At 41.9% G+C, this 27,372-nt stretch overlaps 1 protein-coding gene across 4 annotated transcripts in view; it reads right to left on the bottom strand.

Annotated features, from left to right (window-relative positions):
* Window positions 1–27,372, bottom strand: part of LUZP2 (leucine zipper protein 2) — a 286,406-nt gene that overhangs the window by 149,904 nt on the left and 109,130 nt on the right. For all 4 annotated transcript variants that reach the window (XM_088058249.1, XM_088058250.1, XM_088058251.1 and 1 more), the window contains exon 2: window positions 479–596. In XM_088058249.1, coding sequence (XP_087914375.1) covers window positions 479–596 — 118 coding nt within the window. The remainder of the gene's footprint in view (window positions 1–478; window positions 597–27,372) is intronic.

Genomic DNA, 27,372 nt, shown 5'->3' with positions numbered 1-27,372 from the left:
AGCATAGTTTGTCAGTTGAACTTGTAAAGCAATGCACTCTAGTATATCCAGTCAGATTGTCTAAGATGGCACATCAGAAAGGTAAACTGAGCAACTAAATTGAGTGTATGGAATTCAGCAGCAAAGATCCAACCTGCAACAGCAAAGGACATCCTTTGCAGTAGCTGCCAGTACAATGTGTGTCAGCTCCATTAATACTGCATATTTCTTGTCCTTCCTTTCCTTTTTCTATGTTCTATTTTCATATTTTCTTTATTTTTATTGAATTGACAAATGCCCCAACACATTAGGATGAATTTTTCCATGAAACCATCCGGTTTATGTAAAGTAGAACATCAACAAAATAAACAAAATAATAATTATTCACTTATTTAATGATTTTTTAAAAAGAAACATTTTTTTAAAAAAATTAAAATATACCAGTACGTAAATGTTGAGGTAAGTAAGTAATCCTATAGAAACTGAGACAGAGTCTAACCTGGAGGTTTACTTTAATTCCCTGAAGTTCTTTAGAAGTCTTTAACAGTTGATGAAGTATGTTGCTCCTTTCCTTAAAGACTTCTTTCAGCTGTCTTTCCAGTTCTTCATAGCCCTGTCTAACACAAAGAATAAAAGCATAAGATCATCTCAAAACATTAGTCAATGCACCTGACAACGTATCTTAGTTCATCGAAATTTAATTCCAACACTCTGTATAGATTTCAAATTGGACTATGTCCCCTTGCTCACCCATAGAACTTGATTTTTCCAAATACAGATAAATAGATGTTTTATAAATTGAAATGATGTTCTGATTCTGAGTGAGCAAATTACCAAATTGAAATATTGCAAATTATGGATTGTCTGTCATAAGAGAGACATAAAGGGATGTATTTAGTGTGAGTGACAGTGTGAGATTTTTCTTACCTTAAAACATATACCATACCAAAAAAAAAGTTTTTAAAATAACAATATAATATTGTCTATAGTATTTATGTATTAGCGTTTACTTGTTGTTATTGATCATAAATGTTTGGATATGGTACCATTTATAACTCCTTTTAGCTGCTCATTAGTATAACACAGTTTATTAGTTTTGCACCGTATAGCTCATAGAAGTAATCGTGTGATTAATATATCTATGTATGCACGGGGCAGCTTATAGAAACAGTGGTGTGATAAATATATTGTAAGCCTAGCAAAACATGAAATGTTAAAATGCTTCTATGTAACTAAGAAAGCTGTGTAAAGCAATTATGTTGTTTTTCCCACATGGCTGACTGACTTCTCCAATTGGTAACAGTGATAAGAACCAGAGCACCAGAAGTTAACTTGTTAACTCCTTGTTATCAGGAAAGTGTGAAACAACAGGATGAAAGAATAAAATATATTGACCTGATGTACAGGATGTCATGCAGATAAGTCAGCATGAAAGGCCAGACAAAACACAACATCAAAAGCTCCTGCAAATGTTTGAATAATGTATGAAACACATGAATATGTATAGACCTTAGTAATGTAACAGTATATAGATAACACTGTCTTAATCTACTGGTGTGTTCTTTAGCCAATAGCCAGAAACACCCCAGCATTGGACACTGTCCCTTTTCATCCCCTTATTAAACTTAAAAATTCCAAAGAGTGAACTATTTTTCACAGAAAGCAAAACTTTGGAAGTATGAAGTTTTGAGATATCAGTAATCTGAGGTGCCATGGGCAACCCAAAATGTTATTGCATTCTGTATGTATCTGTGCCCAAAATTGTTACTCTCTTTTTCAGACCCTGCAGCCAGAAAACGGAAATGGGGGGCAGTCCAGTCTTCAGTCCTTTTTTAAGACGGAACTCAGAAGCAGGGAGCTCTCTGCCTCTGCTGGCAGCATTTGCTTAAGGTGGAGGCTCTGCAAGGAGTGGGTTGCCTTGGGCATTGATTTTTTTATTATTATGTTTTTTTCTGGTCTTGCAATAGTAACAACTCAAAACCCCCCTGCACTTGGCAATCAAAAACTGTTTCAGTCTGAAGTTTGCAAACCTATCAGCAGGGTGAAGTGAGCCAGTCCCTGGGGCCAGTCACTCTGTATCAGGGCTGACTGACCAGTTCCTCGTCCCAGCACGCCCACAGTGCATGAGACAGCAGGGCCAACATTAGACAGAGTGTGGCTGGCAGCAGGAGGAAGAGGTGGAAGCAGCACTGACCCCACACAGGCCAGCACTTCTCATCTGCCTCTAGAACTGCTCCATAAGCCCTACCTTCCTGGAAGGCTGCTGCCATCCTTCCCCTGTGTCTCCCAGCTGACATGATTGCCTGTGAAGGCTGCAATTCTTTGGGGGAGGATCAGAACCATATTCACTTTGTCTCCCTATACATGGTCTCTTTCCTAAGGTGGGTGCCATCTTGGAAATGGTATTTCTGCCATTTTGGGTGTCTCTGTTTGTGTGTTAATTTGATTTAGCAATTTTGTATCTAGTGATTATTTACAGTTATTTTTTGCCTGTTGCGGTTTTGCTTGTTAGCAGTTATTTTAGAGTGCTCCCCCTTAAGTTGTTTTAAAGAAGGACATGAGGAATGAACAATTCAGATCTATTTTAACTTGATAAATGAAACACAGGACTCCTTTAACACAAGCGCCTTAGTATAAAGTATAGGTTAATAAAAGTTAGGTGTTAGCAGCTGTGCTAGATTGCAACTGCTTTTGCAAAACAAGAAGCCTATCCCCAGAAGGGCCTACTATGATAAACAAATAGTAGATGCTATGCCTAATGCTGACTGTTCATGGAGAAGAACAAAAAACAAGTGGACTAAGATGACAAGGGAAAGGAGTAAGAGACAATTGGTTTGGCTAACTTTTGCTTTTTCTTCAGGACAAGGGCTTAACTCATGTGCGCTAAGCAATAAGGAACACTTACTGCGAGAAACAGCTCAGTATTTGAAATTTTTATAAAAGTTAAAAAGGGATAAAAGGGATAAAATCCAGCAAAACACCCCAAAGCATTGGGGTGTTTTGGTGATCAGCCAAAAAATACACCATTAACTTAAAACAATGTTCTCTATATAATGTTATATTACAGGGGGTACATGCATCTTCATAGGAGTTTACACATATTCAAACATTCCTGTGAGTTTAGGTGTTTGCTTGGTTTTAACCTTTGACTTGTCCATCCTTCAGATTAAATCAATATATTTTATTTCTTCTCATGGTTCGTCCTGTTGTTTTTACACTTCCTGATAATGAGGGGTCAGTAAATTGGGTTCTGGTTTTTGTCACTGTTATCTTATAATTTAGATAAGATGGTCCACAAAATGTGACGAACTACCTAATTATCTTACCCTATTCTCCGAGTTAGTTACATGAATAAAAGCATTTTAACATCACATAGTCTCTGTTTTAATATTATGCTACAGCTTAAGGTATATTTATCACACTACTATTTATATAAGCTATATGGTGCATATATAAACTGGCAGATTATATTATACCAAAAGGCAGTTAAAAGGAAATATAAAGTGTACCATGTCAAAATCTTTCTGATTAATAATAATATGTTAAAGCTAGCTAATACATAAATGTGAAAGCCAATAATATATTGTCTTTATAACACTTATTAACTGCTGTTTTTATGACTAATAGAAGAGCTGTTAAAAGAATAGAAAAATGTTATAAAAGAATAGGAACATAATTAATACACAATTACAGATGAAGAATAACTGATACAGCAATAAAATGTGTAGTAATATAAGTAAGCATTAGCAAAATAGGTGTGATGAATGTATTAGATAAGAATAGTGTGCCGTGTTTGTAACCATAAGATAAGAAAACCACAAGTTATGGAAGACCTCAACCCTTTAAGACTAATTTTTAGATAAATAAGCAAACAGGGCAGATGCCTGTCATGGTTTTAAAACATTAGCTAAAAAAAAATCACTAGAAAACTTACTTCTTTCTTGCTGTGAGATATGGATTAGGAGAAGGGCAAAACAGGCTTAAAACTTAAAAGGAATAAAGAAAGTGTATTAACAAAACTACAAGAATAAGAAACCAGAATGAAACCTCCAGAAACCCTTCTTCCCTACCACCCAACCTTTTTTGTCCAACTGACAACTTAGAGACAAAACCTGGTGGTTAAAGCAGTCCTAACTATATAGTAGTCCTTTTATCAGTCTTTGTAGAGAAAAAGAAGTTCTATTTTGTCATTCTCTGGAGAGTTTTTCACAAGAAAACAGTTTTCTCATGGCTTTGTATTCCTCTGATGCCAGCCGCCCGGAAAACTCTGCCATCAGGCCCCTCCTCCCATTTCACACCACTCTGAGGTGTGTCCATGGGGTATGAACTCAAGGGGTGTCATTTTAACGATGAGTTATTCAAAGACAACTGTTCTCTTCATCTGTCTCTGTGACCATTTCTGGGAACAGAGGTTTTCTCGTTTCCTCTTGGGGGCCAAGCATCTCTATCAACTCTCACTTCTATTTTTCTGTTCCAGCATTTCATGAGATCACAACAACTTCACCATCTGCTCAGCTTCATCAATGGATTACCTTTGCTCAGATCTACACTTTCAAATACTTCATTCCCCCCAAAATACTCTTTCATGAATTAAAGGAGTTTTTTTTTTCCTGGAACATTATTGTCCATCTCCATAGCTTTAACAAAAGAATATTTTATCTTATTAAGGCATCTCCTTATTCTCTTCCCATCTGAAGCTTAATTTTTTCTTTCACTAACTCTGATAGCTCATGTTGTCTCTCTGCATGTTGGTCGCTTTTGCTTTCTTCTCTCTGGATAAAGGATTAAATCTGCAGGTCTCATCTGGGTAGTGAAAGGGTTAAAATCTGGCACAGGCCTTGTGGATGGTCACGTGATCTCCACCGGGGCAGCGGCTGGAGCTGTTTGCGATGGAGGATTTTTGGTGGCTGCTCTGGGGGTGTGGCCAGCATCTCAGCATGCCCCGGGTCGATGGCTTTCCCTCTCTTTACTCGGCAGTCTCTGGTGAAACCCAGCAGCAGCAGAAACTGCAGCCAAGCCAAGTACCGGTCTGGTCCGGCAGCCCCGCTGTACAAAGCTCAGCGAGCCTTTCGAGGTTCTCAGCCCCTCTGGGAAGGGGCTCCTTACACTTCACAGTCTCTATCCCCCCACTCAGGAGCCGCAGAACTCTGGCTAGCCCCCGCTCCCCCCGCAGCCTTGTCCGGCCTGGTGGGGAGGAGGCTGAGCCACAGTTCTGTTACCTTTCACAGCCGTAAACAAAGACGGAGCTAGAAGCTCCCGGGCTTAGTTTTAAAGGGTGGTGTTCGCAGGTTGATCTCACTTTTCAATGATCAAAACTACTGTCAGTTCTCAGAAATGGCCAGCTATCGGCCAGAAGAAAAAAGGGAAAAAAAATAACTTCCCATCAGCCTCCAGCAGCCTTAACTTCCGTGGGTGTTTTCTACCTTTTTCTTAAATGCCAATCCATCACAATGCCAAACTTGTTAATGTATAAATAACCACTGTAAGATAAGCATGGCAGAGATGCACATGGAGGTGTGGTATTAAACCTTGATGCCTATGTAACTTAGGTCAAAGTTACAAGGTGCTTATATAGCTTGAGTTATAAGACATCAATATAACAGATATCAATATAACCTGAATCATAGCTTTTTATACCTATATAACCTGATATTAATAACTTCCTATACAATGTAATGGCTAGTATATGGTTCACTACTTACTTAATACTGAATAGAGAAAAAAGAAAAAAAAAAAGAAGAAAATTCACCAAGTAGTTAGTTTCAGAGACAGATAAGTATAATACTGAGAAATTGCCAAATGTAAAGCCAATTCACCACAAAACAAAGAATTCAGGCCAGTTAGAACCAGATGCACCAAGGAACACCATAACTGCACATGCTCGGAAGACGAAGTTGAAAAGTTCAGATGCAAAGATTTTGGAAGCCTTTATCAAAGAAACATGACAATCCCTGAATTGGGGAGATGCAAGTGCAGTACAAAAGAACTATTTCTAATAATAAGATCATACTATGTAAATTAGTTCTGGCGTGTATATGATGATGTTATAATGACATAGTAACACTAAGCAATACTGCATAAATATACCACAGCGCTTGACAAAGGTGGGTGAGTTAGGAAGACAAATCCCCCTCACCTCCAGCACTGAAATAAGCAAATACCTGCTCTATAGACATTGGTCTATGGGGTTTTATTTCCACCCTATCTTTTGGGCATCAATCCCCTGCATGCCGCATGCTCCCCCTGACCAGGCCAATAAAGATTGCTTTACTTTACAGTTCCTTACTGTGGAGTAGAATCCTTTGAATCGTAAAGTTTAACTCACTCTATAATTTCTTCTCACTTAAACCTTACAGTATAAGCTAGAACTGACAAATACGCTCAGTGGAATCAAACCTAGTTATTAATTAATGGATGAGTAAAAACATTTTATCCTTTTCAAAATGGAACTTTTATTTGGAATGAAATCTTATATTTTAAAGTTTTTATAAAATCCCCAATGGAATAAATCCAATTCATATTGCTTGAGGTCAAATAAAATACAGATCCAGCTCTCATATTCCATTTCAGAAAAACAGGTAAACTTTACAATTAATGCTAACACAACATACTTTTTCATTTAAAATGTTGTTTTGAGAAAGACCAAAGTTTTCCTTTTGCAACTTAATTTTTCTTTCATGCAGTACCTCTAGTTCTAAAAAGGGGGGGAAATCTCAAATTTGCAGTACAAAAGTTGTATTTTACTAGGAATTCAAGACCTTGAGGTTAAGAAGGCAATTTAACACTAACGGACTTTAAATTCACACTTTAGCGGAGAAACTCGGTAAAGCAAATGAAATGTTTTATCTAATATCAGTACTACCTACTTTAGCAATTGGCAGTTCACAAAATATGACAGACTTAGGAAAAAAGAAAATTATTCTGTATTAAATGATACTTTAAGTAACTAGAAGTGATGACAGTGACTTGAATTTCATAATAAAAACTAGATAACTGGATGTTATCAAAACATAAGTTCAAGGCCAGCTGAATGGAGTTTTAAGCATCCTGGCCTAGTGGAATGTTTCCCTAACCATGGCAGGGGATTGGAATTGAAGTTCCCTTCTAATCCAAACCGTTTTATAATCCTATGATAAAAAATAGGTTAGCTCTTGTTGCAGTGCATTAAGATTCATGGTATGTCCCTGAGGATAAAACCCACCCTTGGTTCTGTATAATGTTAGTACTTTCCTGGCCTCCCTTTCTTTTTCCCTATCCCATTGGCTGCTACCCCCTGTATCTCTTCACCTCCCCCTACCCCTAGTTTAAGAGAGAGCACCCGAGACATCTCTTTCTCTTTCTTGCCCTGGGTGATTCACGTACAATAAACCCAGGACCACGTCCCGCAAGACTGAGCCTCCTTTGTCTAAATGCCTATGTTCATGGCATTCCCCCTGTGGTCTGAGTAGGGCGGACACATCTCTACGGGGGAAAAGAATGAAGGGAATTCTCATAATAATTATAGCAAGCTCTAATAGAGGTCATGCAGCAAAACTCATATGGGTTTACAGGAAAATCTATATGCTAAAACTATGGACTTTCCAAATTTAGCATTATTTACATGGAAGATTTGGTTCAAATTTTTTGTATTGTTATAAATCTGTATTGTGATATTGGCTTTTGCAAGTATTAGGATGAATATTATATGTTAAATACTTTTTGGCTATGTATGTACTTTTTTTCTTGCTAACAAGTTTTAAGCTTAAAGGAATCTCCTAGTACAAAGCAAGGAAACCCCAGAGGGCAAAGACAGTGGGGCCCAAGCTGTTATCAGCAGAAGAACAATAGAGGCCAAGCTGTTATCAGCAGCCAGGACCAGGCCGGTGGCAGCAGCGGAAGGACCAATGTGGAGCCCAGCTGTCACCAGGGCAGGACGAGGGGCCCAGACTGTTATCAACACTGACCATTTGCAGAAGAAAGGAAACCAAACTCCAAATAATTATGGTCAGCAAAAATAATGATAATCAGCAAAAATAAAAACTATACAGAGCATGTTCTAAATAGGCAGAACCAGGGACGGGACATGCTAAATACTTCTTGAAAAAGTTTGAATATGCATTAAACCCTCACAGCAGGAGGGGATAAAAAGAGTGTTCCCAAGATACCAGGTGTGTTCCTGGCAACGCTTCAGGGCACCCAGCCATTTTAACCCTTTGCTTTATTTCCTTTGTCTACTAATTGTCTTTTTGTTTATATTAAACTTTTCATAATTTATTAAGTGAATCTTGTTTTCCACAGTATCAAATTGTATCAAAGAAACTATATGAATCAAATTTAGCTAGTGCTAGAACACATAATAAATAAAAGTATTCTCATCATTACCTGCAATATATATAAAAAATTCTGTGTAATACAGGAATTTTTGTTTCTATGCTAGCTACATATTATTCTAAATGAGGTATCACTGTAATAGAGCTGCCTTACCTCAGCAATAACATTATGTGTAGTCAGCCTGACAAGTTTCAGAGAATACTGCCAGTTTAATTTGCCTATAAATGGAGGTCAAGGAGGAGTTTCCTCCTGCTAAAGTGATCAGGTAATTTCAATAAGGTCATCACTTCCATTCAATTTTAAGCAACAGAAAAACGTGTGCTAGTCCAGATGGTGTCTTTTTGCTATTGATATGTTGGGCTTCTCTTTTAAAAAAAATTACATGCTGGTGGTAACATCGTGTATTAGCAATCACTTTACCACCCTCTTTCCCCCAAAACTACTTGAGCACTTAATGGTCATCTGTCCATCCCAGGCTGCCCCATTGGTATTAAGTTAGCACATGTTTTGCTCTATTGCCCAATAATTAGCAATTTGCATAAACTAGAAGACTTTCAGAATTAAAAAAAAATAATTTAATATGAATTATGCATGCACTTTTCCTTTGTATTATCTTCTCTGACACACTGTGCAGAGAGATGGAGACAAAAAGCCAACAACCAATTTGCCATGGTGATTCACAAATCAATTCAAACCCTCAGAACTGTTTGTAAGGACTTAAAGGACACTCTGCCTGTCCCACTGTCAAAGCCACAGAAGGAATTGCTGTAAGAAAAGCTCCCAGAGCAGAAGTTTCAGATAAGCACAGAAGTGAGTAATTCGCAACAGGAAAGTTCTAATTCCTGGCCTGGCAGAGGTGAGATCTGGGTAACGCATCCTGATTAATGCATTTGGACAAAAATTCGCACTCTGGCAAACCGTGGGAAAGGAATCCTGTTTATGGATGTATCACCCCACGTTTTGGCACAGACGTCACCTGCAACCACCAGTGACCATTGAAGTGCCTCTGTACTTATTTCTGGGATCTTCCACCAGAGGACTTTGCATGGTCCACAATGTTAAAACTCCACCCAAGGGCAAGGGCTGGGTATTCACACTTAAACCTGAATGCACCTTAACACATGGAAATCTTTGTTTCATGGGCTTCCCCCACCCCTGATCAAGACAGTGACCATCACTTTTAATAACAGATATTGAAACTGCAACAATCAAGTATCCTTACTGAATCCACAGGTAGTGATACCTTTTGTCTCCACTATCTACTGTTATACTTCCTTTTTTTTTTTATTTTCCTTAGATATTTTCTTAAATGATATCTTTATACTTTCATATTGTTATATTACTATAGATAATAATAACCAAAATGCTTATATACCTCCTTCCCGTTGCAAAGAAATTGTTCAGATAGATAGACAGATAGATAGACAGATAGATAGATATAACTGTAATTCAATGCTCTTTCACTCTAATCTGCCCCAAGGGATACATTATCAAGAATCTCAGTTACTCCGCCTTCAGGAATGGGTTGTAACATTATTAGAAGTTTTTTGTTTTAAAACAGGAATGAAGATACAAGAAGAGTAATTAACAATTAGGTCTCAAAGGTTTTCTGTTCTGGGCAATATTATCTCTGATCTCAGGCTCTGACTCTGCATTGTGTACAAGAACAGTACCCATATATTTGACATACAGTGAAATTCAACTCTACACCCATGTGATAACCAACAAACCCTCAGATCAGGCCATCTGTTTTGGTCACCTCGATTACTACATTGCGAACCTGTGTAATTTAAATCAGCAAAGTGCAATTCAAGTGAAAAGGGGTAAAATTGTAAATATAATGATCTAATGATCTAATAATGAAACACTTAGATTATTCAAGAACTCTCATAGTCTCAACAAAACTGACTACATCTTCGCTTTTAGACTTCCTAGAATTACAGAATTAACTAGATTGGAAAAGACCTTCAAGATCATCAAGTCCAACATATGACCTAACACCACCTTATCAACTAAACCATGGTGCTGAGTGCCACATCCAGTCTTTTTTTAAACACCTCAGGGTGGTGTGATAAATGTAACCTTGGATAAAAACTCGTGAAAGAATAAATAAGTATATAACTAGATTTGTAACAATGTAAAAATTATATAAAATATAGTGTGGCCGAAGAATTTCCCCAAACCCAGCAGTAACTACCCATTCAGGCGGTAACGACCCTAGGCGACGTTCATCAGCCTGAAAGAAAGAGCAGGACACGAACAATTAAGCTAAACAAAGAAAGGAGCCAGGCCGAGATGCCCATCGACTCCACACCGCACCTGGGCACCCCTTCCTGCAAGCCCCGACTGAAGATGCAATCAGGCCGGACAATAAGTGGAAGCCCAGCCGAGATATCCGTCGACTCCGCACCAGACTTGGACACTTCACTCTGAGAGCCCAACCGAAGATACAATCAAGAAGCACTCAGAACCTTTCACATGCGAAAGGACTCTGCCCAGTCGTCTATTGATTCAGTTCCACGGTTCCAGGAAATTCATTCAACCAGCCATCTAAACTCTTTGTTGAACAGTAACTGCTCAGAGTTTTGGCCTCAGGACACAAAATCCCTATAAAAACCCTGGACAGTCTACCCTCCTTCGTGGATTTGGGTAAATCTGTACCTCCGGGTATAGATGTCTCCCTGTCCACCCAGCGCTGCGCTGATTTATTGTGGCTTTTTTCTATCGTTGTTTGTGATTAAAATTGTTTTATAATAAATCGCTTTTTGTATTAACCCTATTTTGCCATTGCATTTATAACAGATTGGTGCCATGAACTCTGATCGGAGAAACTGCGGGGAATCTCACTGCCCAGGACGGGTACCCCCGCTGATTTTGGCGGCCTGGTGAGTTGAGAACCCCCGTAGCTCGTTCCGACGTCCGAACCAAATTTAGGCTGAGATAAAAACCACAATAAAAAGGAAAAGGATCCGAATCGGAGAGCTCGAGAAGGCACGGAGCCTTCAGGAAGCCGCGGCTTGTTTTGCTCGTAAAACGTCTGTTGTGCACAAAGACATCCACGCAGGAAAATAGCTGTAAGTACTGCTGGTTGAGTGGGCGATCGGGCGAGTGTGTGAGACGTGATCTGATCACGGGGCGAGTGTGGACTTCAAGGCCGCGTTTCCATCCTCCCGCGAGGGAATTGGCCGGCCGTGAAGGAAGTGACACAGAGTGAAAGCTTTTTTTCTCGACACACACTTGTAAAAACCTGAGGCCAAAGGGTGTCTCGGGGGACTGATCGCAAGGAACTAAAAGGGGAAGGATAAGTCCTGTTGAGCTCGGGAACTGGTAAACCCTTTTAGTTAACGGACCCAGGTAGAGGTCTGGAAGAGGATCAAAAGTACCGATTACAAGAGACCTCAGCTCAGCTCGCTGAAGGGTGAGTATCGGCAAAATTTTGATTCCTACAGTAAGCACACAACGCAGAAACTGATACCGACTCACGGAGAAGTCGAAGACAGGTAAGAAAATATATTTGCGAAGTATGGGGCAGAAAAAGAGTAAGCTTCAAAGAAGAAGCACAGGGAAAAATTCCTCCAATCAGGGGGAGGAATCATCAGACATCCCGCTGGAAAGTCCCTTGGGGTGGATGCTAAAACACTGGGAAGATTGTCCCCAGAGGAAGGGGAAATCAAAGGCAAAATTGATACATTATTGTATGGAGGTTTGGGGAGGACAGGAGTTGAGAAGTCACCTCACTTGGCCAGTGTTAGGCACATTTGAAAAATGGACATGTAATAAGTTATTCTCCTATGTGGAGAACAAGGTCCCCTCAGATCCTGAGGAGAGGGAATATGCTAAGCTCTGGGTAAACGTCAGAGTAGGGCTATTCCCAATGAAACAAAAAGAAAAACGTGAGTCAAGAGGTGAGTCCTGGGAACCCCTCGACCACTTACCACCCCCATATCGTGGACCGGCGGGACCTTCCTCTGTAGATCAAGTGGTGCCTTCAGCACCCTTGGGCCCCCAAGACCAACCCACTGAGATGCATGTGTCTCAAGCGGGAGACTCGGTGCTGGCAGCGATGCCGGCAGCCCTTCCCCTTTCCCCGCCTGCAAACACCGTAGCCACAGTAGCCTCTTCGGAGGTTTCTCCTGCACAAGGCTGGGGATCACTCTATCCGTCCTTGCCGGTCCAGCCGCCACAACCGGGACCCTCCCATATAACGGAGGGGATCCCTCCCGTCAACCGGGTGGCGGCGGAGTTCCCACAATTGATAACGGGGAGGCAACCCACAATCACCAACTCCCCTCCCGCAAGTAGAACCCGTTTGAGAGCGAGAATGATGGATAATGAATGGGGAGAGAGTGAAGAGGGGCACTGGTTGTTCCCTCTTAGAGAAGTACCGACGGCCCCGGGAGTGATCGGTTTTGTGAATGTACCCCTTAACTCTGGAGATGTAAGGGCATTTAAGAAAGAGATGGGGCGGTTGTTGGATGATCCTTTTGGTGTGGCTGAGAGGTTAGACGAATTTTTAGGGAGTAGTATTTATACCTTTGACGATCTTATGGCAATCCTGAGATCATTGTTTAATCAGGAGGAAAGAGAGATGATTAAACAAGCCGGTATCAGAGACTGGGACAGACGCAATCCACAGGGGACGCCAGGTAACCAGAAATGGCCTAGTGTAAGCCCGAGCTGGAATGCACAGACGGAGGAAGGCAGACGGAACATGATGGATTTAAGGAGCATAATTGTACAAGGTATAAGAGAAGCGGTCCCTAGGGGCCAGAATATTAGCAAAGTTTTTAGAGAGTGTCAAGGCAAAGAGGAACCACCCACTGAATGGATTGAGAGATTACGGCGAAGTTTACAGATTTACTCTGGGACTGACCCGAACTCTCCTGTGGGAGAGGTTCTGTTAAAAACACAATTTGTTGCTAAATCTTGGGAAGACATTAGGAGAAAATTAGAAAAAATCGAGGGGTGGCAAGATAAAAGCCTCCAGGAGCTCCTAAGGGAAGCTCAAAAAGTATACATGAGGAGAGAAGATGAGAAGCAGAAATTGCAAGCTAAGGTTTTAGTAACTGCAGTGAAAGAGGTCCAGAAACAAGAGCAGATGCAGGGTAAGTTTAAAACACTGCCCGGAAAAGGTCGAGGTTCTCACCGGGCAGCTCCGGCCCCACGGAGAGAGCCCCCTGAATGCTACTACTGTAAACAGGTAGGACACATTCAGCGGAATTGTAAACAAAGAATAAAAGACGAGAAAATTTTTCAGGAAGATTAGGGGTGTCAGGGGCTCTTTAATTTGGGGACCGGAACATCCAAGGCGCCCTTGATAAAATTAAAAGTGGGCCCCCAATGACAGGAGGTAAGTTTTCTTGTGGATACTGGGGCAGAGAGAAGTACCCTGCAGAAATTGCCATACGGATGTGTGGCTAGCAGAGAAAAAGTTTTTGTAATCGGTGCAAAGGGAGACCCCTTTGAAGTGCCTGTAATAAAAGATTTGGAAATAGAATCTGAAAATAAAATTTGCTTAGGGAATTTACTATTAGTGGAAGAAGCAGATTACAATTTGTTGGGAAGGGACATGATTGTTGCTTTAAGAATTAATATCATGATTAAAAATTCTGAATTGGTGGTGAAAATATTTAAGTTGACTCCTAAAGATGAGGAGAAAATAAACCCTGAAGTATGGCATTCAAAGGGAGAGGTAGGAAAGCTAGATATCAAACCAATCAAAATAGAAATCGAGAACTCTGAGGACCCTATAAGGGTTAAACAATATCCCATCCCGATGGAGAGGAGAAGGGGGTTGAAACAAATAATTGATGACCTCCTAAAAGGGGGTACTTTAGAACCTTGCATGTCTCAACATAACACCCCCATCCTGGCTGTAAAGAAGACGGATGGCAGCTTCCGATTGGTCCAGGACCTACGAGCGGTAAACGCTAGGACCCGGACTAGATTCCCGGTGGTGGCCAACCCCTATACTTTACTAAATAGACTCTCACCAGAAGATGTGTGGTATAGTGTGATTGATTTGAAAGATGCTTTTTGGACTTGCCCTCTGGATGAAAGGAGTAGAGATTATTTTGCATTTCAGTGGGAGGACCCAGATACAAACCGTAAGCAACAGCTAAGGTGGACGGTCCTCCCCCAGGGGTTCGTGGAGTCTCCGAACCTTTTCGGGCAAGCTTTAGAACAAATGTTAACCCAATTTGTTCTTGAGGACAAGACAAAGCTTTTGCAGTATGTAGATGACTTGCTAATAGCTGGACCGACTGAAGAGAGCGTGAGGAAAAGCACTATTGCCTTGTTGAACTTTCTAGGAAAGAAGGGTTTGAAAGTCTCAAAATCCAAGCTGCAATTCACAGAGCCCGAAATAAAATACCTCGGACATTGGATATCTCAAGGGAAAAAAAAATTGGACCCAGAGAGCGTAGCAGGCAACCTTGCATTGCCTGCACCAAAAACAAAAAGGCAAATTAGACAAATTCTAGGGCTCTTGGGATATTGCAGGCAGTGGATTGAGGGTTTCAGTGAAAAAGTGAAGTTTTTGTATGAAAGATTAAACACTGACAGGCTGAAGTGGACTGAACAGGATGAGTCTAATTTCCAGAAATTGAAAACTGTTCTTATGACTGCCCCTGTACTAACTCTACCAGATACGAATAAAGAATTCCAGTTGTTTGTGGATGTGAGTGGACAAACAGCACAGGGAATCCTGACTCAGGAATGGGCAGGCAAAAGGAAGCCTATAGGGTTTCTTTCAAAAATTTTAGATCCTGTTAGTCGGGGTTGGCCTACGTGTTTACAAGCAATTATAGCAGTGGCTCTGTTAGTGGGAGAAGCGAAGAAAATAACTTTTGGGGCTCCCCTGGTAGTTTACACTCCCCACGATGTGAGAAACATATTGCAGCAAAAAGCAGAGAAGTGGCTGACTGATTCCAGGCTTCTAAAATATGAAGCCATCTTAATCAGCTCACCCGGTTTGGAATTGAAAACTACTTCTGCACAAAATCCTGCTCAGTTTCTATTCGGTGAACCTCTAGAGAAATTAGTACATGATTGTTCTGAGATCGTGGAGCTGCAGACCAGAATAAGACCGGACTTAGAGGATCAGGAGTTGGAAGGGGGAGAGAAGTGGTTTGTAGATGGATCTTCGAAAATTATTGAGGGAAAAAGAAAATCAGGATATGCGATAATAAATGGTGCATCTGGGGAGGTTGTAGAATCTGGTCCTTTGAAAGCAAGCTGGTCTGCACAAGCTTGTGAGCTCTATGCTCTCCTGAGAGCCCTCTGGAGGTTGAAAGGAAGGAGAGGGACCATATACACAGATTCACGGTATGCTTTCGGTGTGGTACACACATTTGGGAAGATTTGGGAAGAAAGAGGACTGATAAATACTAAAGGAAAAGACCTAATTCATGGGGAAATAATCCGACAGATTCTAGAGGCTGTCCGAGAACCGAAAGAAATATCAGTTGTCCATGTAAAAGGACACCAGACAGGGTTGCAGTTTCAAACCCGAGGTAACAACCTAGCCGATAAAGAGGCAAAACGAGCAGCTCTGCTCACTGTAAGTATTCCCGAGGTGACTCCGGAGGAATCGCCTGAAATCCCCATGCTCCCTTCAGAGAAAGAGATTGAAGAATTCAAGAAAATAGGGGGAGTCGTGAAACAGGGAAAATGGTGGTTACCTGATGGGAGGGAACTAATCCCGAAGGGAGCGGCAAGGAGAGTATTACAAAGACTACACAAACAGACCCATTGGGGAACTCGGGCACTGGCCGATCAGTTCCTGAAATTTTTCGGGTGCAAGGGGATTTTTGAAATTGCCAAGCAAGAGGTACAGGGGTGTGTGGTTTGCCAAAAAGTGAATAGATCCAACTCCAAACAAACTGTTTGGGGAGGGCGTCCTCTCTCATACAGACCATTTGAGAGGATCCAGGTGGACTTCACCGAATTACCAAAAATCGGTAGATATAAATTCTTATTAGTAATAGTTGACAAACTAACGCACTGGGTAGAAGCCTTTCCCAGGGCAAGGGCTACAGCCCAAACAGTATCAAAAATTCTATTAGAAGAAATCATCCCTAGGTATGGGATAGTAGATTGTATTGATTCAGATCAAGGAACTCATTTCACTTCAAAAATTATAAAACAAATTTCAGAGGCTCTGGGTATTAGGTGGCAATACCACACCCCCTGGCATCCTCAGAGTTCAGGGCAGGTGGAAAGAATGAACCAAACACTTAAATCCCAATTGTCTAAACTCATGATAGAGATGAAAATGTCATGGATTAAGTGTCTCCCCCTTGCTTTGCTAAATATTAGAACAATGCCCCATTCTGAAACGGGTCTGTCCCCTTTTGAAATGTTGTATGGGATGCCATACAAACATGGAATGCCAGTAGGACACCCTCAAGTGGAGGATGTGCAAATACAACCATATCTCATTGCTATCAACAAAAATTTACAGGAATTGCGAAAACGAGGACTGATCCCCCAAAGCGCCGCTCTGGGATTCGCAATACACCAGATACAGCCTGGGGATAAAGTCCTCGTCAAATCTTGGAAGGAGCTTCCCCTCACCCCCCATTGGGAAGGACCTTTCCTGGTTCTCCTGACCACAGACACAGCTGTCCGGACCGCAGAAAGAGGTTGGACACACTCATCTCGAGTAAAAAAAGTAAAGGAATACGACACCTCCAAGTGGAAAGTCACCACCCCTCCCGGAGAACTGAAAATTAGGCTTCAGCGTCACCACAAATGACCAGTGACGACCAGATAAGTTGTATCAACCCTGAGTGTGATTGTTTTCCGTTTATACATTTTAAGTGCGCTTATTGTAACCAGATTTGGGTAACTCACTGTTGGGGAGGGTACAAGCCTAAGGGATTGTGTACAAAGTGTCTGGAAAAAGAACAGGATTTGACTAGCCGTCTCTTAATACTTGCCAGCAGGGCGGGGTTGTTAGAACTCAACTCTCCTGAGTGGTTCCTACTTTTACAAAAAGGGATAAGGGGGAAACTAGACTCCAAGGCAGAAGCTTTGGAAATCGAGTGCCGAAAGACAGTAAAGGTACCGTGCAGGACAGACACAATTAAGTCGTCTCGGTGGGCTGCTTTCAAAAGAAGGTACGCCATTAGGGCTACAAGGGCCCCTGAAGAATATTCTTGCTGCCGAGAAGATGGTAATCCCCGCCGTATATTTTTATATGGGCGAAGGGCAAGGCAGAGGGATACACCGGTGGGGAATCCTGATAGTCCTGAATCTAGCCATGTGCTTGACCAAGGGAATGAGTCCCGAGGTACCTCTGGGGGAGCGTCCCCTAGGGAAGTGTGAGCAGTGTCAGACTGCCACAGATGCCGGACGAATAATTGACTGTCCTCCAGAACAACAAAAGGGGTTTTGTTTATCCAATGGCACTCGATATAATCTCTGTGAACTAAAAGGGGAGGTCTGGTGTTATCACTCAAGGGCAAGTTTTAAGGATGGGCAGTCTAAAACTCCTATGAGAAGGAAAACCAAAGCTACCCACTTCAGGTATAGGAGAGAAGTGGGAATGCTCCCTCCAATTCCAATCTGCAGCCAATGTAACAAAACTGTCTGGATAGGAGGAAAAAGACAATCCACCTTTTTAGCATATTATAAAGTCAACCCTTTGTGTTACAATAAAGCAAACTTAAAAATGTGTACCATAGGGGGGAAAGTGTATTGGGAAGGTAAAAATTTAAAACATGAAGAGAAAGCCTCCTTTAGTAATGAACTGATAATTCTTGATTTGTTAAAAAGTGATGATGACCGAGTATGTTTGCAATTCGACCAAGTGTTCTGCTTCTCCAGAGATGAGGAAGGGATGGACCCTGAAAACAAAATAAAACAACTAACCCTAGAATTTAAGAGGCGAGAAGTGGAAATTCGGAAAAAGAGACTAGAACAAGAGAGGCTTAACTCTCTTAGTGAGCACTATGAGCAATTAGAGAGACAATACAGCAATTGGGGATTGCCAGCCTCCAACCAGAATCTTCTTTCTCCCATGTCTGATTCCTTGCTTCATCAGGTTCATTCATTCTGTTGTGCAAGGAATGCAAATTGCCACTCTTCCAATTGACCCAGAAAAAGCACTAGGGAAACCCACTCTTTTCTCTAAACTAATGAAGTTAGAGGAGAAAAGAGAGAACCAGAAGGCAGTTGAAGCCTTAAAGAAATCTGAAAATAAAAACAAACCTTCTCAAGAATACTGTGAGAATTCACTTACAGACTGGGAATAAGACAAATATAGTTAAAACTACACAGTTCTCCCTCACTAGAAATGAATGAAATAACACGAATTTTAATGTGATAAATTATTAGGCGGGGGACTGTGATAAATGTAACCTTGGATAAAAATTCATGAAAGAATAAATAAGTATATAACTAGATTTGTAACAATGTAAAAATTATATAAAATATAGTGTGGCCGAAGAATTTCCCCAAATCCAGCAGTAACTACCCATTCAGGCGGTAACGACCCTAGGCGACGTTCATCAGCCTGAAAGAAAGAGCAGGACACGAACAATTAAGCTAAACAAAGAAAGGAGCCAGGCCGAGATGCCCATCGACTCCACACCGCACCTGGGCACCCCTTCCTGCAAGCCCCGACTGAAGATGCAATCAGGCCAGACAATAAGTGGAAGCCCAGCCGAGATATCCGTCGACTCCGCACCGGACTTGGACACTTCACCCTGAGAGCCCAACCGAAGATACAATCAAGAAGCACTCAGAACCTTTCACATGCGAAAGGACTCTGCCCAGTCGTCTATTGATTCAGTTCCACGGTTCCAGGAAATTCATTCAACCAGCCATCTAAACTCTTTGTTGAACAGTAACTGCTCAGAGTTTTGGCCTCAGGACACAAAATCCCTATAAAAACCCTGGACAGTCTACCCTCCTTCGTGGATTTGGGTAAATCTGTACCTCCGGGTATAGACGTCTCCCTGTCCACCCAGCACTGCGCTGATTTATTGTGGTTTTTTTCTCTCGTTTGTGATTAAAATTGTTTTATAATAAATCGCTTTTTGTATTAACCCTATTTTGCCATTGCATTTATAACAGTGGTGACTCCAACACCTCCCTGGGTAGCCCATTCGAGTGCCTAATCATGCATTCTGTGTGCAGCCTTTCTGTTTTTCCTAATGACCAGCCTAAACTTCCCTGTCACAACTTAAGACCGTGTCCTCTCATCCTGTCACTGGTTGCTTGGGAGAAGACACCAACCCCCATGTGACCACAACCTTCTTTCAGGGAGTTGTAGAGAGTGATAAGGTCTTCCCTGAGCCTCCTTTTTTCCAGGCTAAACAACCCCAGCTCCTTCAGCCACTCCTCAGAGGCCTTGTGTTCTAGACCCTTCATCAACCTTGTTGCCCTTCTCTGGACACATTCAAGCATCTCAACATCATTCCTAAATTGATGGGGAGGGGGGGAGCAGAACTGAACACAGCACTCAAGGTGTGGCCTAACCAGTGCTGAGTACAGAGGAAGAATGACTTCCCTGGTCCTGTTGGCCACATTATCCCTCATACAGGCCAGGAAAACCAGGACTTCCTTAATACAGTAGTATTCTCAGGATTGGGTTTAAGGAAAGCTCTATGGTCAATTGGTTTTCTTATTCTTCCTTTCTTGATTTTTAAACAACCAAATTTTAGTCTCACATGCATTTGATAAACATTCTTAACGTTTCACATGTCAGTTTTCCACATCAGCATGCCAACAGTCTGCAGCTGTGTTATTATATGAAAAAAACCAGTGCATTTTCTGCAGCTAATGTTGGATTAATAAAAATTAAATATTTTCACCACAGTGTTATAAATGCATATTGAGATTGTTGGGGGTTAGGTGTCCTCTTTTTAGTTCTGGCTCACGTGTGGAATTTTTACCCATTAGTTCAGGGGAAAACCTAACTGCGGGTACTTGGTGGATACTTGAAGAACACAAAGACTTCGTCTGGGCCCAGGGGGGAAGGGGGCAGGAAAAGGGGAGGTGTTGTGAATTCATGTTGTAAATATTGGCTTTTCACAATTATTCTGATAAATATATATTATATGCTTTCACTATATTCTTTTCTCTCTTAGTAAGTTATAGGCTTAGATAGGAATTCTGAATAATAAAGATATGTTTCATCCGGACAAGGCAAGACAATGGGAGGATCAAGCTGTGGAAAACAGGCTGTTATCAGCAGCAGGAAATGGAGAGCAAACTGTTATCAAAAAAAAAACCCGGTACCAGGACGTGGGCAGGGGGGAAAGATAAGCTCAGCTGCCCTCAGAAGGATGAGGGGCCCAGACGCTTATCAACAACTGACCATCTGCAGAAAAAAGGAAACCAGACTCCAAAAGAATGCTGACCAGCAAGAATAATGATGACCAGCAAAAAAATTATGCTGACCAGCAGAAACTGAGACTGTGCAAGAGCATGATCCAAGAAGGCGGAACCAGGGAGGGGACATGCTTGAATATGCATTAACCCCTCACAGCAAGGATGGGATAAAAGGGGTATCCATGAGATACCAGGTGTGCTCTTGGCAGCGCGCCAAGGCACCCGGCCGTAACTCTTTGCTTTATTTTATGTCTCTTATTGTCTTTATTAAACTTTTTAAAATTTACAGGAGTGAACTTCGTTTTTCACAGAAATTGGGGGCTCGTCTCGGATGAAGCACCTCGCCCCGGGGAAACCAGGAGATTCCAGGCGGGGGAAGGCGCCTCCCTGCCAGTTTTGGTAATCCGCTTTGGCTCTTCTGGTGTCATCGGTGGTAGCAGGGCAACACCCGGAGGACAAGAGAGAGATAAGTAAAGCAAAGAAAAATAAAAAAGTGCTCCTTCAAAACCCCATAATCTTTCAAGACCTGAACAGGAATTGGTAAGTACTGATCAGTGGGGTGGAAACGGGGGGATGAATGTGTGTGAATGAGACGCAAGCTGGTTACCCCAGACCTGCGGAGCGAGAACGGAGTCCATAGTACCGCGGTTCCTATCTTTCGCGAGAAAATAGGCCGGGAATTGGACGAAGCGAAAGAAAAAGGAGTGAAAGAATCCCCCCGGGGTTACTGGGACTGGGTTCTCAGGGAGGGGTTGGACCCCTGGAAAGGAAGGAGTCGGGAGTTCTCCTAAGTTCAGTGTACTAGGAGACGGGACAAAAAGGGGATAAAAATTAATAAATCCCCGGGAATATTGCCAGGTTGAGGGTGCAAACCACGGGAAGTGTGGGATACAGTACCCAAGAAGATCTGGGGGGTTGGCCAACAACATTGAAGGTACCTTATTATTGTATTGTCTTGGTGTGAGTGAAAGTGTGTGGAAAGTCTATTAAAGAAATGAGAATGCATGTGTGAATGAGAGATCGTGTATAACTGTATCTTGAGGGGGGGAAGGTGGACTGTAACAAGAACACTGAGAGAGGGATTTGGGGTTTGTTGGTTTTGTTGGTGGTGCTGTGAAGGGTGATTAGTGCTTTAAAGAAGTGAACTCGTGTTTTTTTTTTTTAAGGGAGTTAACATAGGTATTTTAAAGAAGTGAACTGGTGTTTTAAAGGAGTGGAATTGGTATTCTAAAATAGTACAATTGGTGTTCTAAATAGTGGTACTTCAAAGGAGTAGGGTGAAACAGAGAACACTTGGAAAAATGGGACAGAGAACCAGTAAGCCGGCCTTAAGAGAAAAAAGAATTAATAAAATACCAGAGGATATACCTCAAGATAGTCCCCTCGGGGTCAAACTAGCAAATTGGGATACAGATCCCGATACAAAGGGGAAAGACAAAGTAAAAATGATCCAATTCTGCATGAAGGAGTGGGTAAAAAAGGAAATTAGACCTGATCATGTTTACTGGCCAAAATACGGGTCCTCGGAGGCTTGGATCTGCCAGGCTCTAAATATATTTGTGAATTCAAAAGAGCCATACAATCCAGAAGAAAGAGAATATGCCTCTTGCTGGTTAGGAAACACAGAACCTCTGGGAGCCAGAGTTTTTAAAGTATCTAAAACTCCAGAGGTTGAGCAAACAGAAAATAAAAAAAAATGGGACCCCCTTGATGTCTTACCTCCACCACTAGCACAGGGAGCCCTCCCGCTGCAGCCAGCCGCAGGGGTTCCCCAGCCTCCGGGAATTCCTCTGCCTCCAATGGCGCTGGGAATCCTCCCACCCCCGCTGATGCTGGGAATTCCACCCGTCCCGGGAACTCCTGCCCCCCCCTTCGAACCGGGGAGAGCGCTGGGTGTCCCGACTCTGGCTTCTGCTCCACCCGCCCTGGCGGCCCCGGCTTCACTGCTGGGCTTCAGCACTCCGGCTGCAGCAGCTCCGGCTTCAATGCCGGACCCCAGCAGCTCTGCACAGGCGGCCCTGGCTTCACTGCCAGGCCCCGCTCTCACTCCTTCTGCGCTAGGGATCCCAGCTTCCCTGCCGGACTCTGTTTCTGCCTCTTTTCCTTTGGAGAGTTCAGCACCTGCCGCCCAGATAACATCTCTTCTTAACGAAGGGGCACCATATCAGAACACAAGGGGAGCAATTAAAGCTCAAAAGCAGCCTGATAACCTCTCTGTTACCAACACTAATACAAAACAAGGGAAGGGGGGTGTAAAAACAGATAGACAGGGAGAGCGGAACCAAGAAATCAATTTATTCCCATTACGAGAAGTACCTATGGGAGGAGTCCAGGGGGGAATGGGATTTGTGAATGCTCCTTTAACTTCTACAGAAGTTAGGAATTTCAAAAAGGAGATTAAAGGGCTATTAGAAGACCCTATAGGTATGGCTGAACAATTAGATCAATTCCTAGGGCCCAATATTTTCACTTGGGAAGAAATGCAATCAGTAATGAAAATAATATTTTCCCAAGAGGAAAGAGATATGATTAGAACTGCTGGGATAAAAATATGGGAAAGAGAAAACCAACAAGGCCCACCGGGAGAACAGAAATTGCCAACTGCACCTCCTGATTGGAACCAGAATGATGAAGTTGGGAGGGGAAGTATGAATGATTATCGTAATTTGATAATCAAAGGGATAAAGGAAGGAGCGCCCCGAGGGTAAAATGTTAGAAAAGCCTTTGAGGGACAACAGGGAAGAGAGGAAACCCCAACTGAATGGCTGGAAAGGCTCCGAAAAAATATGAACCAATACTCTGGAATAGACCCTGAGTCCCTAGCAGGACAAGCCCTGCTAAGGGTCAATTTTGTCACCCGGGCATGGCCAGATATTAGAAAAAAACTAGAAAAATTGGAAGATTGGCACGACAAACCCTTAAATGACTTATTAAGAGAAGCTCAAAGGGTTTATGTAAGGAGAGATGAAGAAAAAGCTAAAGTGGAAGCAAAAATCATGATAGCCACTATGAGGGAAAACACTTTCCAGAAAAATCTGAATCAAAAACCCTCAGGAATTCCTCCTAAACACTCAGGGGCTAGAAGTGGGGAAAAGGGAAGAAATAAAAATCCAGCACAATCAAAATTCCCGGGACAACCCAGGAATACCTGTTTTTATTGCAAAAAGGAAGGGCATTTTAAACAAGAATGCCCTCACTTAAGGAGGGATCTAAAGGTATTTCAAGAGACACCCCCAGAGGAAGAATAGGGGAGTCACGGGCTCTATTTTTTGGGGGACAAATACCATCTGGAGCCTTTGATAACTTTAAAAGTGGGCCCCCAAGAGGAGACATTAGAATTTATAGTTGATACTGGGGCAGAAAGGACTTGTGGTGTTAATATTCCAAAGGGATGTGATATAAGTAATGATACTGTAAAAGTAACAGGGGCAAAAGGGGAAGGGTTTAAAGTTCCTGTCATTAAAAATGTGGTCATAGAAGGAGAAACAAAAATAGGAATAGGAGATGTTTTACTAGTTCCTGGGGCTGGCAGCAACTTATTGGGAAGGGATTTACAGATACAATTAGGAATTGGGGTTATCCCAGTAGAAGGGAAAATGACAGCCAAAGTGTTAAAACTTGGCCAAAAAGATGAAGAGAAAATTAACAAAGAAGTTTGGGCTGGAAAAGGAAATAGGGGTGGATTGAATATTGACCCCATAAGGGTCACTATTGAAAGGGAAGAACGTCCCATACGTGTACGTCAGTATCCTATTTCTTTGGAGGGGAGAGAAGGCTTAAAGCCAATAATAGAAGAATTGATAAAGGATGGGACATTGGAACCTTGTAAATCTCCTCATAACACCCCTATACTCCCAGTAAAGAAACCTGATGGAAATTACAGATTAGTGCAAGATTTAAGGGAGGTAAATAAAAGAACACGAGCCCGTTACCCTGTGGTTCCTAATCCTTTTACTCTTTTAAGTAAAGTCCCACCTCAACATCAGTGGTTCAGTGTGGTGGATCTTAAAGATGCTTTCTGGGCCTGCCCACTGGCAGAAGAAAGCCGAGATATTTTTGCCTCTGAATGGGAAGATCCAAATACCGGGAGAAAGCAACAATTAAGATGGACAAAATTACCACAAGGATTCACAGAGTCCCCAAATCTATTCGGGCAAGCCTTAGAAGAGATACTACAAACTTTCCCCACTCCTGTAGGAATACAAATTATCCAATATGTGGATGATCTCCTAATATCAGGAGAAATAGAAGCTGAAGTTAGAGAAGCTACTATAAAACTTCTGAATTTTCTTGGGGAAAAGGGACTCAGAGTATCAAAAGGCAAGTTACAGTTTGTGGAATCAGAGGTAAAATATCTTGGTCACCTGATAAGCAAAGGTAGCAGGAAATTAAATCCTGAAAGAATTGCAGGGATCCTATCCCTTCCTCCTCCCTCTTCAAAGAAAGAGGTTAGGAAACTGCTAGGACTGTTAGGATACTGTAGATTGTGGATTGAAGGATACACACAAGCAGTAAAATTTTTGTATGAGAAATTGACAGGGGGAGACAATATAAGATGGACTAAAGATGATGATGATAAATTAGAACAATTGCAATTGAAACTAGCCTCAGTACCAGCCCTAAGCCTACCCTCCTTAGAAAAACCCTTTCATTTATACGTTAATGTGGAAAACGGAGTAGCTCACGGGGTTTTAGTTCAAGAATGGGGGGGGGGTGAAGAAACCAATAGCCTTTTTATCCAAATTACTGGATCCAGTGAGCCATGGCTGGCCAGTATGTATTCAGGCAATAGCAGCTACTGCTATTTTGGTGGAGGAAAGCCGTAAGCTCACCTTTGGAAGTAAATTAATTGTATGCACACCCCCTGCTGTCCGAAATGTGCTAAATCAAAAAGCTGAAAAATGGTTAACAGACTCCAGGATGTTAAAATACGAAGCAATCTTAATTGACAATAATGATTTGACAATAGAAACAAGCAGGAGTCTCAATCCGGCCCAATTTCTGTATGGGGAACCAAATGATTTGGCACATAATTGTCTGGAAATCATACAATGCCAAACTAAAGTTCGGGAAGATTTAGCAGAACAAGCCCTTTTGGAGGGAAAAAAAATATATGTTGATGGTTCATCCAGATGCTTGCAAGGAAAAAGAATGTCGGGATATGCTGTAGTTGATGGAGAAAATATGCAGACCATCGAAAAAGGAAGTCTACCTTCAAACTGGTCTGCTCAATCTTGTGAATTATATGCTCTAAAAAGAGCACTGGAGCATTTAGCACATAAAAAGGGGACCATCTATACTGACTCAAAGTATGCCTTTGGAGTAATTCATACCTTTGGGAAAATTTGGGAGGAAAGGGGGTTACTAAACTCAAAAGGGAAGGGACTAGTACATGAGGGACTTACTTTAGAAGTTTTAGAAGCGTTAAAACTGCCTGAGGAGATAGCTGTAGTACATATCAAAGGACACCAAAAGGGAATGACACCTGAAATAAGAGGGAATAACTTGGCGGATCAGGAGGCTAAAGAAGCGGCAGAAAATGGGGACAAACAAGTAATGTTAATTTTAACCCCAGACAGGGAAGAACTGGAAATCCCTAAATTTAGTGAGAAAGAAGAAAAAGAATTGCTTAAGATAGGGGGAGAACAGGATCAGTCTGGAAAGTGGAAACTCCCTGATGGGAGACAGTTACTTAATAAGCCACTCACCAGAAAAATATTAGAAGATATGCATCAGAAAACTCATTGGGGTACTCAGGCTTTGTGTGATCACTTTCTAAGGGATTTTGGATGCATTGGAATTTTTGGGGTAGCAAAACAAATAACTGAAAACTGCATAACTTGCCAAAAGGTAAATAGAAAAATAATGAGAAAAACACCATTAGGTGGCCGTGAATTAGCCTTACGGCCATTCCAAAGTATTCAAGTGGATTTCACTGAACTTCCCCAAGTCCAAAAATGGAAGTTCCTATTGGTAATAGTAGACCACTTAACTCACTGGGTGGAAGCTATTCCCGCTGCCAGGGCCACAGCTAATGTGGTGTGTAAAACTCTTTTGGAACAGATTATTCCCAGGTATGGAATGATTAATAAAATAGACTCAGATAGAGGAACACATTTTACATCTAAAGTCTTACAGCAAATAACCCAAACCTTGGGAATAAAATGGGAATTGCATACCCCCTGGCACCCACAAAGTTCAGGCCGGGTGGAAAGAATGAATCAAACTTTAAAGAATACCTTAACAAAATTAATGATTGAAACCCAGATGTCCTGGGTAAAATGTTTACCTCTGGCTCTATTAAGGGTTCGAACACAACCCAGGTCAGACCTGGGAGTGTCACCCTATGAAATGATGTTTGGACTACCCTTCCTTACCACCCGACATGAAACTGCCACTTATGAAGTAGGGGAAATAAGTGTCAGAAAATATGTCACCACAATTGCTAAAACACTTGAAAACCTAAGGCTAAAAGGAATGATCCCTCAAACCACCCCTTTGGAGTTCAAAATTCATAATATTCATCCAGGAGAATGGGTACTGGTAAAGACATGGAAGGAACAATCTTTAACTCCTCAATGGGAAGGTCCTTTTCAGGTACTGCTGACAACGGAGGCTGCAATCCGGACCAGGGAGCGAGGTTGGATCCACGCCAGTAGAATCAAGGGACCTGTGAAAAGACCTGAGGAGTGGATTATAACTTCTGAACCGGGTGATACCAAATTGACTCTAAAGCGGGGG

The sequence above is a fragment of the Pseudopodoces humilis genome, chromosome 7 (assembly GCF_049639895.1).
Source record: "Pseudopodoces humilis isolate 2021_Gansu_Grassland_sample_001 chromosome 7, ASM4963989v1, whole genome shotgun sequence".
Lineage (NCBI taxonomy): Eukaryota > Metazoa > Chordata > Aves > Passeriformes > Paridae > Pseudopodoces > Pseudopodoces humilis.
The sequence above is the reverse complement of the archived record's forward strand: the minus strand, read 5'-3'. Positions and strand labels throughout refer to the sequence as shown.